This window comes from Pinus tabuliformis, chromosome 6, assembly GCF_031772625.1.
Source record: "Pinus tabuliformis cultivar Carrire ecotype Pingquan chromosome 6, CPIR1, whole genome shotgun sequence".
In the NCBI taxonomy this organism is placed as follows: domain Eukaryota; kingdom Viridiplantae; phylum Streptophyta; class Pinopsida; order Pinales; family Pinaceae; genus Pinus; species Pinus tabuliformis.
The window spans coordinates 697,849,924-697,865,339 of record NC_142292.1 but is presented as its reverse complement, the minus strand read 5'-3'; the positions used below and the strand labels follow the sequence as shown (position 1 = coordinate 697,865,339).

General features: G+C 33.1%; 1 protein-coding gene across 1 annotated transcript; it reads right to left on the bottom strand.

The window, feature by feature from the left end:
* Positions 1-205: 205 nt before the first annotated feature.
* LOC149260578 (GDSL esterase/lipase At4g01130-like) lies at positions 206-2,625 on the bottom strand. The gene is made up of 4 exons (XM_089380265.1): positions 1,975-2,625; positions 1,671-1,868; positions 823-1,266; positions 206-711 (listed from the first exon to the last, which is right to left on the bottom strand). The coding sequence occupies exons 1-4, from the start codon at positions 2,225-2,227 to the stop codon at positions 455-457; spliced, it is 1,152 nt and encodes a 383-aa protein (XP_089236391.1). The 5' UTR covers positions 2,228-2,625; the 3' UTR covers positions 206-454.
* Positions 2,626-15,416: the final 12,791 nt, after the last annotated feature.

Below are 15,416 nucleotides of genomic sequence, written 5' to 3'. Positions count from 1 at the left end.
AAGTTCAACAAAAATGAATCACTTAAATTCAAAAAAAATTGCCATAACATATGCAAAATCCCCGTCAAAATATAAATTATAGATGTGATAATCCAAGATATTTACAAAATTAATTTGATTAATTTAAATTTACTTCATAAAAATGAAAATGAAATTGAAATTGAAAATCTATTCTATTTGGTTAATTTAATCCATACAGATGAAATGAAAATGAAAAGAAAATCTCAATCTGGATATGATTGAGTAATATTTATTTATTTCTGAAACCAGGGCCACAGTGCTCGTTAGATCTTGAACAGACAGATCGAATAAGAAACCCTAGGAAAAAGCGCCACAGAGCTTTATTAAACATCGAAGGAACGGATCGAATAAGAAATCCGATGAAAAATAAAAGAATGGAGTATTTTAATTATAGTCGACGCTCCCCGCATCCTCAGCTCATCCCATCCTAATTTCATAGGGGTTGGAGATCACAGTAGCTGGCGAGGGGGAAGGATGGTTCAAAGTATTTTCCACTAAAAATTTGTTGAGTGAGGAGTTTGTTGGCCTCGTCAGTCCAGTGAACTCCGTCCCAGCTGACAGCGGAGGATGGATTCGAGCAGGCTACGGCATGCACCTTAGTGCCATTGACCTTTGAAGTCTTTCCACACCATACTGCGTCGTTGTATACGCCTCCAGCTCCACAGCATGATCTAGTGGTGGCAGTGAACCCTGAATTTATAGATACAGAGTATGCATCATTCATCGTCTACTTGGGATATACACACAAAATATACATTAGAATATACACACAAAGTATGCCTAGTAAGGGCGCGAGGATACCATATTTAGAGGGATTGGCGAAGAAATCGTAGATGATGTCGTATGTATTGATATAGATAATGTTGGCGTCTTTGAGTTGTCGCTGCAGGGCAGATAGCTGAGCTCGGAGGAGTGTGTTGTAATAGCGAGCTGCGTCATTGAAGGAGATGGAGCAACCGTAGGGATCGAAGTCGTTGGAGGCATGTGGGAAGAAAGTGAGCCAAAAGGGGCCGCAACCTTGGGGCGGAAGGTCCCTCACCATAATATTCCTGGCGCCTTCGTTGTACAAAGCCTGCGCAGCTCCTGCAACAGCTATGGCAACCTTTGGAAGGATGGTTTGCTTCAGCTGGGCGGTGGTGAGGTTGAGCTGCATGTATCCGTAGCTGAAGTCGTTGCCCCCGATCTCTATTGTGTATATCCCGTTCTGCTTGAACGCTTCAGCGCTTGGAAGATAGACTACATTACCTGTATTAACATCCCATCAAGTCTCAACTCAATATTCAGCTCTTCGATTATTGGCATCAATAATTTAGGAAGCATCTATCAGATTAACATATCTATTTAGTTATGTAATTTAAAACAATCGAACCAAGCAATTTATTGAGTAAATTATATCTGAGCTAAAATTAACATGTTTATTTTTAACCATCTTGATTCTAATTAAAATCATGTAGTTTCAAGCAATTGAATCAAACAATTTACTAAGCAAATCATATCTTAAGTAAGATTAACCTATCTATTTTTAGCGACTTTGATTTTATTTCAGGTAACTTCCAACAATTGAATCAAGCAATTTACTGATCAAATCATATCTATGTGTTATTTTGTGGTTTCTTTGTCTGTCCATCTATCAATTACTACTTACTTACCATGTGCCTGAATGCTGGCCAGAACCTGTTGCTTGAAAACTTTGAACTGATTGATCTGAACACTGAGAGTAACGGGAGCAATGAATGAATCCTCATCACGAGCAGTGGCACCTGCAGCAGCAAAGTTGGCTCCACCCCCAAAATTTGAACCCACGGACTGCAAATATGGACTCAAAAACGGTAATCCCAGTCCCTTAGCTGCAAAATTGATAATTTTCGTCAATCAAATATATATTTAGGGTTGCAGCAAACAAAATTGAGCAGCGACAACAAATTACATAGTAACTGGAATTAATTAACGTACCGAAGAAATCTATGGAGAGTCTTCCGTCGCCATATCTGCCTGTGGGTTTGCCGAAGAATGTTTCTCCATAGGGAAAATTCTCAGAAAGCTCGTTGTAGGGGAACGCATAGTGGATGCCACCCGTATCAGAGGTTGAATCCCCAAAATTAAAAATGGCCTTGTAATTACAGCGAGCATCAGAGAATATTGGCAGAACAGCCATAACTACAAGTATGCCCACAAAATAATATTTGCTGGCGCGCTGCAGCTCCATTGCAATATCTACGATAATCTGCTCTGACAGTAATTACACAGAAGAGACCACAAGACCGGGCATGGAATGATAGAATGCAGGTTCAAAAGAAGTTTTTGTACAGTGAACAGAACCGTGCGTGAGAGCGCACTATAAATATAACAAATCATTGCCAACGTTCCGATATGAGGTCACGGGTTACGTTTGGAAGTAATGAACGTGGCGGGCATCTTCCAGTGCAGGCCCCTCATCATCGTGGAGTATCATTCGAGTTTTAAAATTGCCGAAAATCTGGATGGCTCTGGGCCTCAACGGTCGGAATTGAGAAGCGTGACGAAGAAAGTTTCGTAATCGAAGCAAAAGCAGCAAGTCTATGAGATTCCTTCAGAGTGGAGACATCATTGGTAATATGAAGTTGCTTTTTCTTGACGAGTACGTAAATCGCGGAATTGCATGTGGCAAGAACAGGTATTTTGTACAAATATTCCACGAGCTGAATAGATATCTATACGGGCAGGTCGGATCTTCTTAATGCGGTTCCAGTGGTTGATGGATGATGCATCCGGTCAGATCTTCTTAATAGATTACAACGGTGAGGTGTAGTCAGCACAGATACAGTCACAATACAAAGGTTCTTGCCAGGCGCCGTCTGGATCTCTGAGCATTTGTCGTTTTGGAGTTTGTATTGTATCGCATATTGGCGATTAATAAATTTTCGCTGACTTGTTTATTATTAGTTTTGTCTGGTAATCTCGTCATCCTTCCAATTCTTTAACCAATATTTTAATACTGGTTAATTTCCTTTTTCTGATGTGCTTTACCAATTTTGAGATTGATAAGAGTGCAGATAGATTCATGTGAATGATAGAGTTTTGAATGGTAGAGTGTAGATAGATTTATTTGGAGGGATCATTCTATGTTGACTAAATTACATAGCCTGATTTTAGATTGTTTAGAAAAATTGAAACTTTTTTCATTTTTTTTAGGTTTAATTACAGAGTTTGAACTTTTTCATCTCTGGTCAATTCAATCATAAGTTTGAACTCTTTCATTTCTAGTCAATTCAATCACGGAGTTTGATTAAGAGAAAATGAAGTAATGATTTCTTAATAATAAAGTTGTCTTAACCAAATAGACCTATCAATTAAACTAACCTTAGTGACTTATTTTAATACTGATTATTGAACTGAGAGATCTTTTCCCACTCATTATAATGAGTTACAGTAATATAATGTTTAACATCTTGAATAAATCAAATAACATAAAAATAAAAATTAAATTAAATAAAAAGATTAATGTAATGTAGATATTTTAACTGGGTCAAAATAAAATAAAATAAGGAAATGAAAATAACTATATAAAAATAAAATAAAAATGACCAATAGTACTGAGCCAAGTATTTAGGTCAAAAGTAACCTATTTAAAAGGGGAAATTAACTTAGTCTAATCCATCTTAACTGGGGACTTTTTAAAAGGGGAAATTAACTTAGTCTAATCCATCTTAACTGGGGATCTAAGAAGTGCTCAGAGGGATCAAATCTGTCTACATGCAAACCTTTTTTAAAATGAAAAGAGATTTGATCCCAAACTTAGTAAATCCGAAATTAAATTAGATCTATACTGGTTAAAAATGTTTGCAAAATATAACATACAACCAAATTATCAATCTAGTTTAACACTATTATGTATAGGGTATGAGTGGATTTTTTTTTTTTTTCCACAATTTCAATTATTAACATCTTCCCAATAACAAAATATCTTGGCCACATATATTCTGTCAGACGTCGCTCACCCTCACATACTGTGTACTTCCATTATTCCTGCCTATGATAAGATTCCACACTGGGACGGTTTCTTTCGCAGAAATCTCTTGCGATAGCGGGCAAATTGGGGTGTTGTGGGGCGCTTATTTTATATTCTATCCTTTTCTGGGAAAGCTGTCCAAACCTCTCAAGGTGAAAGCGAAATACCAATGTTTTTCAAATTCGTTTCTGTTTTCTTGACGTTTTTTTAGATGGGTAGAAAACTATAATTTGATTTTTTTTTTTAATAGCATGGGCTGTGAGTAGTAGTTTGGCTCGAAGACTATGAATATGACGAGAGATGTGACTCGCAGAATATGAATATGACGAGAGATGTGCAAGGCCGTGGAAAAATTACAACAATTGCGCTGTCAGGTCCACTCGCCATATATTTTGGAAGGTGCACACACTTATGGCACCCGTCTGTGACTTAAAGATGGAGCGGTATTTTAACTAGGTAACTTTTTACCTTCTCTGATTGTCCGTTTTTCCAAATCTGATAGGTAATTTTTTGACTTTTTCTTATCAATCATTATTTGCCAGAGTTTGATTAGAAATTGAGAAAATTGTGATTTCTTTTTCAGGAAAACTGACTATTTTAAATTGAAAATGTAATTTAAATAATAAAATATCAATAATTTTACTAATTTTTATGATGTTTAAATATATTTTTATTTAAAATATAATTTTAAAAATGAAATATTGGAATTTTATTAATAATTATATGATTAAATTTTAGTAAATGCAAAAATATCTTTATTTAAAAATCAAACATTTTTTTTTATATAATTATTATCATAAAAATATTTTATTTTTCAAAATTAAAATATGGTAATATATGATATTGTCAAAGTAAAATATAATTTACCTTAAATTAAATAGTTAATAAATACTTATAATAATCTAAATACTTATTTATTATTTATAATACTGAAATAGTTAATGAATATTTATAATAATCTAAATACTTATTTATTATTTATAATACTGAAATTTTTTTGATCTCAAGATAGGAATAGAAATCAAAAACCAAAAACACTTGGTTAACCTTTCATTTCATTCATTAAATTTAAACCATCCACATATATAATTTTTTAAATGAAACTTTTAAAAATACTATTTCAAAATAAACTATACCTATTAACATATTGTTTCAACATTATGATGTATTTTGACATTTTCACTCTAAATGACCAGAATTTATTTAGATATCAAAAACCAAAAACACTTTGTTAACGCTTCATTTCATTCATTAAATCTTGGAGATGGAAAAAATCTTAAAATGTTAAATTTAGACCATCTACATTTTTTTTTAATAAAGCTTTTGAAAACACTATTTCAAAACAAATTATACCTATTAATATAATGTTTCAACCTTATGATATATTCTGACATTTTCACTCTCAATTATTTGAATTCACTTTGATTTATGTTTGATAAATAAAATATATTTGATAATAAACTAATAATATATTTATAAAGTAGTAAATGGTGTATAAATATAGAACTTTTAATAATTAAGTTATTGAGTTTTTTAATTTAGGTGACAATTTAATATATAAATTAATTATAATTTTAAAATTAAATATTTATAATTATTAAATAAAAATATTTTTATATTAAATATATATTTTTAAATTATATACATAATTATATATTCAATTATATATATATAATATTTATTGTCTACGACATTTTGGATAGATGGTGATTGGGTGCTCTGCTAAGGCACTCTTTGATGTGAAGTCACTAGTTTAATTTCCCACCTCTATTGGGGCGATATATTGAACATGTTGAAAATGTAGTCTTGTCAAGTTTATATATATATATATATATATATATATATATATATATATATATATATATATATATATCATTATAATACCAATTTTAGTTTGAGAATAATAAGGGGAAACAAAATCCTCCAAATGGGGTGATCAAACAATGTTTAATGAAGCCTTGGGTCCACCTCACCCCTCCACGCGTCCAACATGCTCAAGCCTTTAAATGTGATCTACCAATGGATCGACCGAACAACAAAATCTCTAGAGGTTCAAGGTATATTTATTATTCAGGTGATGCAGAACAATAAGGGATTAGTTTGGAGGGAAGACCCTACTTGGATTGCAAGGAAGGATCACTAAGAGAGCCGAACAGACACCGAGTAGCTATGAAGGACAAGTGTGTAGATGTTTAATGTCTAAGTTGATCTCAAGAGTTTATTTGGGATCCTCAGTGGTGAAATTCCACCCATGAATGTCCCTACTTAGTTTAGTTGTGGTAATTGTTATTGTCAGCTTCTTCAAGCACTGTTGGCCTCTGGCATGGAAGGAGCTCACTAGTATTCAATTATATCTCTTGTCTAGTACATGGATTTGATCTTGAGTCTGTATGTTTGTGGTCAAGGGGAATCAGTACCCCTCTCTATGCTTTTGTATACTGGTTGTCGGGATCCCCTAGCACGTTCTGGGTCATGATTCTTCATCATTAGGGGTTCCTTCAAGTCCAAATTGGTTGTGCTTTCAGTCGCATAAGCTAGTGTCTTTGAGAGGGGTATGAATTAGACCCCCACGGAATGTAATTTCTAAATTCTATGTTGTGAAGTGGTGTAATTCTTCAACCATATTTCATGTGTCGATTGATAGTGTTCTCTGTAAGCCAAGGTTTGATAAGATTACTAATTTGGAGGTATCTCATAGAGGGGTAACATTCCTTGTGAATTGGCAAGTGAGGGGGATTGTTTTGAGTCTATTTGGTCTTAGAGTCACCTGGAACTACGATCTATGTCTTAGGGTGGAATCTTCCACCTTTTGTATCAAGTGGTTTCTTAGAGTGTTGAGGTCCTTCTTTCCTATGCCTAGGTCGGTCCTTTGTTGAAAGCACTGGGCTCTCCATGTTCTAGAGAAAAGATGTCTGGTGGGGAAAGTTGATAGGGTGTTGGTCTAGGTCTAGGATTTTTTGTTGTTCATAGAGATGCCTCGCCAGCGAGGAAGACCTCACAAATGAGGTGGTCATCAGGGGCAACACAAAGCAAGGGCAAACAAAGAGCACAATTTTAGTGAGGAAGATTCTGAGAGCATGGAGAGAGAGGGTGAAATTGCCTAAGATCCGACCCACTCTCTCGACCATGTTGATCAACCCTCTTCCTTGGAAATGATAGTTGAGAAATTGAGAGGAATCCAAGCCAACCTGGATATCCTTAGTGAACATGGGTATGATGATAGAGAGAAGTTGGTCGCTTATAGAATGACATTCAATACAACGAGACAAAGATCCTGGAACAATTGGCCAATGTGTGTAGAATCCAACGACAGACCAACGACTGCATGGATGAACTCGAGGAAAGAATGGAGCACATCGACTTCCATATACATGAAGTGCATGGCTCAATGGTAGCTTCACTAATGCAACCTCCCCAACCACCACCTTGATATGCAGTCTACAAGATGTTTACTATTTTTGTTCCTTTCTTGGTATGTATGGTTGTCTATCCCTTTAGAAATAAAGTCTGAATGACAAAATATCATGCACCATATTTCGGCTCTCCTAGCTCAAAAATTTGGTCTGAGTGAAGTTGGGAGAGCTGTGGACAAACATCATGTATTTTGGATTTTCCTGATAATATAATAGAATATTATTGATTGACAAAAAAGGGGAAACAAAATATGAAAAGACAACCTTGGTGATTCTGCAAGAAACAAAGGTTACAATGTGTAAATTGTGTGAAATAGGTGCCAATTGTTGCAGGGGATGTGAAGTCATGTGGTTATTGATGGTTGACGTAGAGCTAGTGGATTAACAAATTTTTGGAATCCGTTGGAAGTAACTTTTCAGAATTGGTTGGCTAGCCCTCAAATTTTGATCGACAGAATTCGTTATCTTGGTTGAAAGGATATAGTGAGTTTGGCGATGGTGTGTGGTACTCATGTGGTGGGGGATAAGTTGGTGTTCTTGGAGAATATCTAGGCTCATAGAAGCCTCATATGTGCTTCCCTCTGGATTCTTGGAGGGGATTTCAACCTTGTTAGAGCTTTGGATAAAAAAAAAGGGAGGGATCGAAAGCTAGATTCAGATTATGCCTCATTTGTGGAGTTTATTGAGAGGTTACAACTAGTGGATGTGCAAACCCTCCATAATATTTTTACTTGGAACAATAGAAGGGGGGAACATCAGGTGGTGAGTCATTTCGATTGTTTTTTGGTGTCTAAAATAATGATGGAAAAATATATTTTCATTGAAGTGGCAAATATTCCCTGCCCTAGATCAGATCATTGGCATAGTCGACTGGAGATTGACCTTAAAGAAGCCCCTTGTAATAGACCCTTTTGCTTCGAAATTTTCTGGTTTCAAGCACCAGTGAAATCAAGAGAATGGTGGGGGGGAATTAACGTGAAGGACATGAATAAGATGCATACCTTTCAATTAGAACTAAAATAATTAAAAGAAAATATTAAGCTATGGAATAAGAAATATTTTGGTAATATTTTGGAGGAGAAACACAAGTTGGAGTTCCAGATGCAAGAGATTCAACAACACATGCTCTTAGAAGGTCGCGCTACAAATTTAATGATGGAGGAGGGAGTTATGTTGAACAAGCTAGAACTCAGAAGGAGACATGAAGAAACACTCTCGTAGTAAAAATCAAGAGTTCAATGATTATAAGAGGGAGAAGAACTCTAAGTTTTTTCACAATCCATGATACAATGTAGAAATTTCAATCAATTTTTTTCACTTATTAGAAGAGACGGATTGAGAAAACCTCAAGATAATGAAATTGAAGATGAATTAATTTCTTATAACAGGGATGTACTTACTGGACTTTTTGACAATAAACAACTTGTTATTAACAAAATTAAAGTATGCATTCCAAAAATTGTTAGCAAGGAGTAGGATACAACTTTGATGTGTTTATTTGGGGTAGCATCAGATGTGTTGTAGCTTCGCAACTTGGTGGAGAGGCTAAAGCGCATGAGATCAATTTTTAATTATTTAATAATAAATTAAAAAAAACGAACCAAATAAATCAAAATTATAAGAAAATTATTATACAATATGACACACATCAATTAAAATTCCATGGGCGAATAACTATGGGTGTAGTCTAACTTGTATCAATTATTTAATAATAAATAAAAGGAATGAACAAAATAAATCAAAATTATAAGAAAATTATTATATAATATAATAAGCATCAATTAAAATTCCATGTGTGTATAATTATGGGTGTAGTCTAATTTATATAGACAAAATGACCTTGTTGTGCATGTTTTTTCTTGTTATTTCTAATTAAAATATGGCAGAGATTTTTAAAAACTCGAGTTTAAGTTGTTTAATCTATTGAATTCAAGTTCCCTAGAGGTTTTTTAGGGTGTTAATCCATTTATGCATTTGAAAATGTGTTTTAAATAATAAAAATCACAATGCTACTTAAAATTGTATCCCCAAATTCCTATTAAAAATGTTATTTCCTCTATAAACCAACATAGATCCATTTTAAGTAAGGATCTAACATGAGCCAAGAGAGATCGAATTTCTTCACACTTTTTTTTCTTCAAATTACTTTAGAATATAGTCATTTTTTTAATTATAGTGAATACTATTTTTCTATTTAAAACATAATTTTGTAAAAAAAAAATATGTAAAGTTATGATTGTTTAAATTTAATTTATGTTAAAAGAAAATTACATACTCAATACTCAATATAGTTTGTGTGAATTATTCATTGCAACGAATTTCATGTAAGTTGTGATTGTTTAAATTTGATGTATGTTCAAAACATGTATATGCTTAATGCAGTTTATGTGAATTACGATGAATTCATAATTATAATTCAATTGTTAGATTTTTAACCTTTTTAAATTGTATTTAATATATAGATATAAAGGAATTTGTAAATTTGAATTGGAAAATTATACAAGCATATGATAAAAGATGTATTTTTTTTTTATTAAGACTAATGTGGTCTATCAGACTTCAAGAAAAGAGAGTCTAATTGTTATTCTTCAAAATCTTGTTTCTATGATCAAAGAGCAGTGAAAGAAGCATTCCAAGATCATTATAGTTGGGTTGGCTTAATAAGTTAAGAAGATTGGAGGTGTGGCTGATGATAGGGAATTGAGAGTGGATGTGGGCAAGAGTCAGGCAGTTTAAAAGGAAGTGTTTTTCATCTTCCACCTTCTTAGTATCACAAATTTGACAAATTCTATCGTCCCAAGGAGTCTTGGGAGTAGACCACCGCCTGGTCTCACTCTAAAGCTCATGAGAATTAGTTCTAATCCTAGCGATGTTCATTTTCTTCTTAGTGCTAGTCAACATAGAGAGATAATTTTGGTTATCAAGGGTGGGGTTGATCACCTCCTTATAGTACTTTAGCTTCCTTTTACCTTTCAATGCCTTAGCATCCCAAATCTTGTCCTTAAACCAAAGGTAATAGTATCTTTGATATTGTCCTTGCTTCCCATGATGATCTCCTCCTTAATCCCCCAAACGCTGAGCCAAGACTGAGCATCCTGATGCCAGGCACAGGTGGGGGTTTTGACTAAAGTTAGAAGCAATTTTTGGGATCCTCTTAGATTCCATATTGTGAAGCTTCTTCTTATACAGCACATATCTAAACATAACCACACTTTCATTGAGGGACATACCAACTTCGATCAAGAGAATAGAATAGGGAGTATTTCCCTTGATCTTGAGGCTATAGGTTATGAATTGCTTTTAGATCATTTCAATTTTTTTCCACAACTCCCTAAATATAGTGCACCCCAAATTTCATATATACATATATAAAATAAAAATTTATTAAAATTAATATATATATATATATAGTTTGAATAATAAATTAATATAAAATAAATTTTCAAAAAATTATAAAAATGTTAAATGAATTTATGAAATAATAAGATTGTATCGCCCAATTCTCATTAAAAAAAAGAGACTGCACAATTTAGTAGGCGTAATATTAGAGCATGCGAGAAATTATAAAATCACATCCAAGGAAATGGTATATACACCTTCATGGAATCAGGTTATTGTACTAAGGAAACTAATCTATATATGAAAATTTGAATTAAGTTGCCATTGGCTTGATAATGCACCGACGACAGGGACACTTGGACTGATTATTGTTTCTTTATGATGGTGCAACTAGGGAGAGGGACATTGTTGAGCTGGCTACAGTTCGGCCATTATTGCCATCACAATTTCAAGGCCCGCATAATCGTTGGTAGAAACGACATATTCATCATTAATATGAAAGAGCCATATGCGGTACCGCACGTTGTATGTAGATAAAACTATTTTTTATTAACAAATTTATATCCTATTATATAAATAATCATAAAATTTAATATGATATTAATAGAATATAATTTCTTTTAATATATAAGGAATTAGATAACAATTTTCGGATATTTACATTTTAGTGAAATCCTTGATTGTGAAGGCTTTTAAAAGTTTTTCATAGTTTGCGATTTTGTATAATATGATAGTGTTTTTTTTAAATTGATTAATTATATAAAGTTTTAGTAATTAGATAAGTAAAGATGATTAAACTTTCATTAAAATTTAGTTTGAAACATATATTACATTGTAAAAAGATGAATAATCAATTTAAAAGATCAAATATTACATTCACATTTCTTATTAAAGATTACATATTTGTACACTGAAGTTTCACCATTAAAAGATCAAATATTACATTCACATTTCTTATTAAAGATTACATATTTGTACACTGAAGTTTCACCATCAAATTTTTCTTTTTTGTTTGGTGACTTAAAATTGGATTATGGGAGAAAGAGAGAAGTGTGGACCGTGTGATATCATTGGAGGGATAACTCATCAACGATAAAGAGAGGAAGTGTGAGAATCATCGATACATTGATATTTTAATTTAGAGTAGTTTATTGAGTTAATAAATTTGGTTGGAAAATAGTAGAACTTTGGGTAGGATTGTTAACATTTTGGGAAATCTGGGTTATAGTTGTCAAATTTTAGGATTTTGGGTGTTTATAGGGATTTTGATGATAATGAATCCATTTCCACCATCAGAAAATCAATTCAAACACTTTAGGATTTTGGGTGTCCATGAGGATTTTGATGATAATGAATCCATTTCCACTGTCAAAAAAGAAATTCAAACACTCCTATGATGAGACATGTCTAGTGAAAAATGATTTTCCTAGCCAATTTGTGCACTCCGTAGACAATTCTGTTGGTTCATGACTTTGACAAACAATTATTTTCTGGAAAAGGAGAGAGTGGATAGATGTTATGTCTCCTGTTGAAATTTGACTTTGCTATTGATTATTTGAAAAGTTGTATTTGACTTTTACCGTCCATAGTGTACTATTTTTCAGCTGCAATGGCTGCAATGTTTTTGTATTGTTTTTCAGCTGCAATGGCTACACTGTTTTTGACTCTAGCCACAACCTTGTTTTTAGAGTGGACAAAGTCATAATCATGGATGTTGCGATCCTTATGATGCGCTAAAGGTATACAAACATATATTGCATGGGCACTTTCTTGAATATCATAATGCTGTGAGCAATTTAGGGTTAATGGCGTCTATAAAGAGCTAGAGGTTGAGATTGAGATTTGCATTTTATTTGCTTTTCGGTAATGGCGAGGAACAATAATTGTGAGATCTGCTTTTTTCTTTTTTCTTTTAGGTAATGGCGAGGAACAATAATTATGAGATCTGCGTTTTTTCGCTTTTGGGTAATGGCGAGGAACAATACTTGTGAGAATGGTGTGCAGTTGCAGGTTGTGAATATGGTGTGTGGGTTTTAGGTCGAGGTGGTATTGGCAATGGGGTCTATGGATTCTTTGGCAGCTTCTTATGGAGAAAACAGACCGACTCTGTAAACTAAGCATAACGGTTAGATATATTCTTGTGTGTGTCAAAGTGAATGATAACTTTAAGAGGTGTAAAGTACTAGTTTCAATACTAACTATATGAAAATTGCTTGGTATGTTTGTGTCTCATTTAATGGATTACTCGATATGTTTGAGCTAAGTGTTTTCTAGCTTGCTAAAGGTATATAATCTTAGTTGGATAGATTGATTGGTGTTCCTAAGCTAAGAGTTTACTTCTTCTATTTGAGGTAACAATTTTCTTATATTGAGTGAAAGATAGAATTAGATGGTCATAGTTATCATATGTCCAAGCTTCCAGGTTTGATATACATAAGGAATATATTAATTCAACTTACTTGGGACACATAGATGTGCATCCTCATGCTTGAGCATTTAAGCATAATTTGTCATTACACTTAGCTTCCGCATGGGACAACTAATGATCATCTAAATCAAATTGTTAAGTCACTAAATTGAGCACTTAATTTAGTAACTGTTGGTTGTTTCATGTTGTGGTTGATGGTGAAAAGGGAGTTGCATGTATGGGCATATTTTTGTATGTCTTAGATATGTTACATAATCCTTTTCTATGTATCCCTTATGATTTGAATAACTACTTTGATATATCTTAGAGCTACCTTATGGAGTTTTTAGTACTTGAAGAAATTTGTTGTGTGCCTATTAATTAGAAGCTGTACTTAAAAATTTCACAATGGTAAAATATTTGATTTTTTAATAATTATCAGATATTTATAAGTTTTTTTTAAGGGTTTTTTGGTTGAGGCTTTTTGAATCATCAAAAGTGGTTCATATTTAGGACAAGATGAAGAACCATATCTTGGCATCAAATTAAATAGATATATAGAGATGTTTTCTAGTCATTGTAATATAACAATTAGTTTTGACTAAAAAAATATTATTTATTAATAAACATTTATTTTTTTATTTTTTTTAACAATAGTTGATAAATAGCTCTAAATAATGAATTGAATTAATTTTATTATCCTAATTATTAATATTTTAATAAAAAAAAGTCATATAAAAATAACTAGAATTAAATAATAAAATAAAGAGAAATCATGAATTAAATTAATTTTATTTATTATTATTATTAATATTTAAATTTAAAAGAAAGGTAGTATAGTAATAACCAAAAAAAGAATAATAAGATCAAACTTAATTGTTCCAAACAATAAAACTAATAAATAAAATAAATAATAATAAGAAAGAAATAAAATAAAATAATAACAAATAAAAATGAATTATTAAAAAAAAATAATTAAACTAAGAAAGATAAGGTAGGGATCTAACACATGCTAATACTCCAACCATCATCTCTATTTACATTAATAGGCCTCCTTTCAATTTCCAAAGGCTTCCCTAAACTGAAGGTGATGAAAATGATCAATTCTTGCAATAATCCTGGCCTCAATGCAAATGTGATGTTTTGTTTTTTTCGCATGTTCTGCCAAAGTGGAGGGGTAAGAACTATTGGAAGTAATGCCTCCATGTCATGTGTAGTTGTCACTGTGAGTCCTTAGGCATTAGTCTAGAAGGTATTGATTCCTATGTTATGAGTTGGAGTCGAGTTATGTCCGAGCCATAATTTGTTGGAGTCAGTGATCAAATTCTTATATATGTAAATGTCTTATGTATTCAATAAAATAGAGTGTGTTTTTGGTGTTGTGTGTAATCACTCTCTTAGCTCTCTCAATTTTTCTAATAAGAAATTCCATGTTTGATGTAGGTTGTGTGCTCATGAATCCTTTGATTTATTGAGCGAACAATTTCACCAATGTATGGAGTCCCACAGGAGCATGGTATGAGGTAAACACCTTGCCCATCTTTAGGGTTCACAAGGTCCTTCACTAATCTTAGTGAGTTTCAAATAGTTTTTAGGGACCTAAATGTCGAAGGAACCTTATGTTTCTTCAAGATCCTTGGAATCACGTCTGTGGTCCCTTGGATAAACATAAGATGCACCTGTGAAAACCAATTCTCAAGATCTTTTTTCATTCTAGAACCCTTCTCAGCCTTAGGGTGCAAAAGTCGTATGTGTAATAATCAAGAGATATAGAAAATGTAGGCAGAAAGATTAACATAAGTCTGCCCCTAGGTTTGCCGAAGGATGTTTGTCCATAGGGAGTGAACAGAACCGTGTGTGAGAGAGCACAATAAATATAACAAATCATTGCCAATGTTCCGATATGGGGTCACGGGTCACATTTGGAAATTATGACAGGCATCTTCCAGTGCAGGCCCCTCATCATCGTGGAGTGTCATTCGAGATTTAAAATAACCGAAAATTTGGATGACTCTTGGCCTCAACGGTTGGAATTGAGAACGTGACGACGAAAGTTTTGTAAGCGAAGCAAAAAGCAGCAATTCTATGAGATTCCTTCGGAGTGGAGAAATTATTGGTAATATCAAATTGCCTTTTTTTCACCGAGTAAATAGCGGGAGCGCATGTTCGAAGAACAGGTATAATATTACTTGAAGGGATTATTTTCTCTCGGTTAAACTACGGAGTCTGATTCAAAGATCTCGAGAAA

Excerpts from the sequence above, each read along its gene's own strand:
- LOC149260578 (XM_089380265.1), bottom strand. The coding sequence starts at position 2,227 with ATGGAGCTGCAGCGCGCCAGCAAATATTATTTTGTGGGCATACTTGTA. Across the intron at positions 1,267-1,670 it reads GGCCAGCATTCAGGCACATG|GTAATGTAGTCTATCTTCCA; the intron begins GTAAGTAAGTAG and ends ATGTTAATACAG. Across the intron at positions 712-822 it reads CGCCAATCCCTCTAAATATG|GGTTCACTGCCACCACTAGA; the intron begins GTATCCTCGCGC and ends CTATAAATTCAG.